This window comes from Fukomys damarensis, unplaced genomic scaffold (genome assembly GCF_012274545.1).
Source record: "Fukomys damarensis isolate Sample0158 unplaced genomic scaffold, DMR_v1.0_HiC HiC_scaffold_20, whole genome shotgun sequence".
Taxonomy (NCBI): Eukaryota; Metazoa; Chordata; class Mammalia; order Rodentia; family Bathyergidae; genus Fukomys; species Fukomys damarensis.
The window spans coordinates 4,355,048-4,360,545 of record NW_022900932.1 but is presented as its reverse complement, the minus strand read 5'-3'; the positions used below and the strand labels follow the sequence as shown (position 1 = coordinate 4,360,545).

General features: G+C 54.8%; 1 protein-coding gene across 5 annotated transcripts in view; it reads right to left on the bottom strand.

The window, feature by feature from the left end:
• Cdkn1a (cyclin dependent kinase inhibitor 1A) overlaps positions 1-5,498 on the bottom strand; it is a 10,783-nt gene that overhangs the window by 4,840 nt on the left and 445 nt on the right. The window contains exon 2 of one of the 5 annotated variants that reach the window (XM_010638828.2): positions 5,445-5,472. The exons of 1 other annotated variant lie outside the window; for it this stretch is intronic. Coding sequence is in view for 1 of the 4 variants with exons in the window: in XM_010638826.2 (XP_010637128.1) it covers positions 860-887 (28 nt within the window). In the remaining 3 variants the exon portion in view is untranslated. Of the gene's footprint in view, positions 1-859; positions 902-1,733; positions 1,796-5,444; positions 5,492-5,498 lie in introns of those variants that run through there. 3 more of the 5 variants (XM_010638827.1, XM_033766416.1, XM_010638826.2) reach the window with 3 other exon arrangements.

Below are 5,498 nucleotides of genomic sequence, written 5' to 3'. Positions count from 1 at the left end.
GCCCCCGCCAGTGGGGCCGCAGTCGGGGCGTCAGCCCTGGGGAGGGCACAGCCCCGTGAGGACGGCCCGGCTTCTTCCGTGTGGCCGAACCGCCTGGTTACAGACGGGGCACCGAGGTGTACCGAGGGCGCTGCACAGGGCTGTCCCGCTGCGCGCGGACACATTTGCCCGCCAGTGGGGCCGCAGTCGGGGCGTCAGCCCTGGGGAGGGCACAGCCCCGTGAGGACGGCCCGGCTTCTTCCGTGTGGCCGAACCGCCTGGTTACAGACGGGGCACCGAGGTGTACCGAGGGCGCTGTCCACAGGGCTGCACACGCTGCTGGGAAACTGACGCTTGCAGTCCAGTGATCCGGCTCTGACTCTCAAGCAAATAGACCACACTTGGCCTTTTGCCTTGTGACAGAGCCCGCTGCTCGCCACCCTGTACTTCTGTGGATGCCGAGTGAGGAAAAGGCCTCTAGGGCCCTTTCCTGAGTCCTAGTCCCAGTCCCTTTACTGAGATGACGCTGATAAGGAACAATTCTGGAAGCGTCTGCTAAAGCTTCCAAAAGATAGAAACGAGCCGGGCGTGGTGGTGCATGCCTGTAATTCCAACACTCCGGAGGCTGAGGCAGGAGGACCACTGTAAATTCAAGGCCTACCTGGACTATACAGTGAGTTCAAGGCCAGCCTGAACTACGTAGCAAAGTTTGTGTCAAAAACAAAAAAGGGGGCCAGGGATTTAGCTTAGTGGTGCCACCACCTGCCTCGCAAGCACAAGGACCCGAGTTTGATCCCCGGTACCAAGAGAAAAAAAGAAAACAAAAAAGGATACAGAAATGAGGGGCCTAGCTGCCCCCCTAAAGGCCTTCGCCCCTCACCTTTGCCTCCTGCCTTCACCTGCAACATTGCAATTTTGCTTTTTAGAAATTGCAGACTGTGGGGTGCTCCTCTGAACAGAAATCCCACTAAAAAATAGCATCTCGGCTGTGAACAGCGAGGACTACACATCTCAGACTGTCAGAGTTTGGAAGTCTCTGCCCGGACATGCCCAGCCTGCCTCTATAGTGCAGCGCTGACCTCAGGAGGCCCGGCCTCCCCTCCACCCCTCTCCTCCTCTGCCCTGCCAGACTGAGCTCCGAGGGCTGTGGGTGCAGCGCCCGGCCCCTCGCCAACCTGGCCCTGGAGCCCCTTTGCCCTGCACGGAGCTCCCCCACCTCACCCCTGCGTGCGCCTCCCGCCACACACCAGGGAAGGCTGGGCTGTCCAGCCCAGGACCGGGGACCCTGCCTCCATCCCCTCCGCTTTCAGGAGTTTTAAATAGGCCTGACGTTGTCCGTCTGTTTACTTTGGGGGGAATGTTTTTAATGAAGGTCTGTGGTGAATTATTTAAAGTTTTGTGGTGCTGAGCTTCACAATAAAACAATTCTTTTTGTTGTTGTTGACTTTAGGAAGTAGATTTCTTAAAATAACTTTGTAGCTCACCACAACCACAGCCCCTGCCCGCGTGTGGCCGCCAGAAAAGAGGGAGCCAGGCTCGGGATGGAGGCTAGGTAGAAAGACAGGTGGAAAGGAGACAAAGAAAATCCTGATTTAAAAACTGATCTTAAAGGAAAAACTGCAGCTTCCGGACACACAGCTGCGGTTAGGAAGCCCCTCTGCCTTCCAGGGGGCGCCCCCCGGGGTCTCCAAGCCGCAGGGAGCCTGTGAGCCCCACCTCGCCCCGCCCCGCCCCCTCCAGGCCGGGGAGCGCACCTTTGGGGGACCTCCTCGGACCCTGTCCAGGGACGAGACGGGCTCTGCCTGGCACCACGGTTCCGACCTGAAAGTGACAGAAAGGGGCGGGGGGAGCGGGCCGAAGAAGGAGGATGTAAAAGGAGGGGGTGGTGGCTGCAGGAGGTACCCAGGAAAGGACAGGAAGTACGGGAGCAATGTCATCACTTCTCAGAAAAGGACTGGGGACTCCCAGACGGGGACAGTCATCTTTCACGGGAATTCACCTCCACACAGGCTCCCAAGAAGTGAGACCCCGGAGAAAAGACGGAACAGAGAAACAATACCACTGAGCCTTCGAACTCCTGCTGGCTTTTTTTTTAATGTCCTAAATTTGCGCATCCGCACCCTGGCCAGCACCCATCACACTGACAGCCCTGAGGGGGATGGGAAACGTAGGCGAGCGAGCACAGGGACCGGCGGGCTAACAGGTAACAGAATTCATGCCGCAAGTCCAGCCTCCCACATCTACCGCCTAAGCACGAATGTCACTGTTGGAAGTTCATGCCTGTATATGAAGGCCTTCTATTCTACATTAAGTAACCTCATATAATAGCTGGGCGTGGTGGTGCGCGCCTGTAGTCCCAGTACACTGGGAGGCTGAGGCAGGAGGATCACAAGTTGAAACTCGGCCTAGGCAATTCAGCAATTTAGTAAGACCTCGTCTGCATATTAAAAACCAACAAACAAAATATATATATATTTTTTAAATTAAAAAAAAAAAGAGCCAAGGATGTAGCTCAGTGGGAAGGCCCTGGCTTCAACCCCAGTACGGGGTGGGGGCATCGTATAGACAAAGGGCTCAGCCTGGCACACAGAAACTGGTCCGCAAACTCTCCAGGAGAAGCATCTGGAGGTTTTAGAATCACTTTGTCGTCCACGGGTGTCTGCAGCAAGTTTCCCAGAGCCCGGTGAAGTGCAGCTTGGGGCGAAGGAGGGTTATTGGGGAGCAGCACATCGCAGTCCGCACCTGCACGGGGTACAGGAAGTGGATCCAGCCCACAGGAATTGGCCTGGGATGGAGAGGAGGGGCCTCAGCTGAGCCTGCGTGGGGCTGTGGAGCTGAGGCGGGAGCTTGGGTGCTGGGCTGTCACAGCCCTGCTGCAGGCATCATCTGGAGGTGCAGCTGGGGTGCGACCCCAGCCAGAGGGCCTCACCTGAGACTAAGCCCCGAGAAGGCTGGGTGGTAAGCATGCTTGGCGGCCCCTGGGCCACAGCCCTCCTAGGAGGTCTGTTGAGCTCCTAGGAATCCCTCATGACCCAGCCTTCTAACCCTCGGGGACGGGGTCTCCTCAGAGTGCCCTCTGCTGAGCTTTGCGGGCCTGTTGGGGTCTAGTTCAGACTGAGCCCTCAGGGCTGGGAGCCTGGAAGGGGTGAGTTGTATTTTATTCATCTTTGTTCCTGCGAGGCTGGCAGCCTCAGCCCCAGCTCCATGCATATTTATGGGAGGGCCTTTGGGTTGCTTCGGCTTTTGTACCTCACTTTTATTTATTTATTTATTCATCCATCTACCCATTCATTCATCAAAAAGAAATAAATTTAACCTTTAGCGCTCAAATAAAAAACGAGATCACTCCCAATCCCTAGCCTTTTCCCGTTTCCTGTGTTACTTCACCATAAAACAATCGTTTACCACAAGTGGCCAAGGCAGTAAGGCTCCCCCATTTCCCCGGATGCTCCCAGACATTTTCCAAGCCCACCTACTGCAGGACCATGTGATGGTTCCAGCCAATGAAATGTGAGCAGACTGCAACCCCGCCTACTGCTGAGTCACATGACTTCTTTCGCCCAATAAAACTGAGCAGAGGCGGTGTCTGTCTCCCCGCGGCCCAAGCAGGGGACATCCTCTAGCCTTCCTGACCTCCGCAGCCATGGCAAACGTGGTATCATCCATGGTCCCTGGGTCCCCGAGAGACTGTATGGAGTAGGGCGCCCACAATTGGCAGGATGAGTCCCTGAGGAGGAAGAAACTCTTATATGAAGTCCCTGAAATAGGGAAGGTGTTTGTTATGCAGCATAACCTAAGATTTTCCCATGGCAGTGTGGCCCTCAGAAGTCTGTGTCACCCAGTGAAGCACACCTGAGTATTCACACTCTTCCAGCTGCTACCCCTTGACTATGTCTAACTGGTGACTCTTTCAGCCAACAGAGGGGACGCAAGTCAACCTGCGCCAGTTCTGGACCTGAGTCATAAGAAGTTCTAGGAAAATGACTGCTTTTCCATTCTGTTTGGTTTTTGTCTTCTGAGACAGGCTGGCCTCAAACTCACTGCAACCCTCTTGCCTCAGCCTCCCGAATGCTGGGCTTACAGGCGTGCGCCCTTGCTTTTGCATTCTAAGGGCCCTTGAGTCACCACATGTTTCCCTGGGGTCGGGGATGCAGCTCAGTGGTAGGGCACTTGCCAAGCAGACACAGGTCCTGGGTTCCATCTCCAGATGTGTGATTATTCTAAGAAGTCACATGCAGGCTAACCGGTCCTCCAGCTCATCTCCTAGCCACTCCTGCCAGCCCTGAGCAGGCCAACCTTGGAACTGATGCCCAGGCCCCGGTGAATTCTCTAGCTAAAGCCACAGGAGTAGAGACAACCCCTGCTTCACCTCTGCATAAGTTTTATAATTATGAGCAAACAAATGCTTTCGTTTGTCACTGTGTGCTAACAACACTTGTTAATGCAGTACAACGAGGCTCAGTTATTTTCTCCCCACCCCAACTATCCAATTAACCCTTCTCCTGTGGGTGGATGGTCATTGGAGTTGTTTCTAATTTTTCTTTCTTTGAGACAGGGCCTCTCTCTGAAGTCCAGGCTAACCTGCACTCAATACCATAGCCCAGGCTGGACTTAAATGCCCAGCAGTTTTCTTGTCTCAACCTCCTGAGTGTTGGGATTACAAGTGCACCCAACCTGGCCCAGCAGTGCCATGAGCTTTCTTATCCACACCTCTGAACACACGGGCAGAGTGTCTTCCGGGTTTACTTGTAGGAGTAGAATTGTCCCACAATCTGTTGTCCTCAGTGCTGGGACTTCAGCATCACTGAACGAGTCTAGCCTCATGAGTGCATACTGGGTATTGTCATTGCTCACACTTTTGCAGAGGAATCCAAAGAAAATAGTGGCGTTTGTGATACCGTGACAGCAAAGAATGGATACTCGGTGGCAAGGGAAAACAGACACAGTCCCAGGTACTGGACTTTAAAGCTCTAAACCATTCCTGCCCCAGGAATGGTTAGTTCAGAACAGCCTTCTGGATGGATGACCTTCGAAGAGTACGAATTACAGCCGGAGTGGTGACACACACCGCGGAGGGTGAGGCAGGAGGATTGCAAGTTCTAGCCCAGCAGGGGCAATTTAGCAATTTACTAAGACCCTGTCTCAAAATAAAAAATTTAAAAGGGCCGGGATATAGCTCTTTGCAAAGGCCCTGGGTTCAATCGTTAGTACCAAAATGAGAAAGAGTGAGAATTACGCATTCTCGCCCCCCAATACATTATTTTTAAGCTCGCGTAAGAAGGGGAGCTTGCGCACCTCATAGAGCGAAGGCGGAGGGTTTGGGGGGGGCCGGTGTTTGCCAGGCGGAGCCATCGCGCCCCACCAGGCGGAGGTTTCAGGCTCAGCTGCCGATGGGGACCCAGAGGCCGAGGAGCCCGGGTGACCCCGGCCGGGTCGGGGAGGGCAGGGCGCTGGCTGTGCCTTACCCCTCTGCCTTTCCCAGCTGCCGTCCTCCTCTGCTTCTAGGGGTCTCGGGGCCC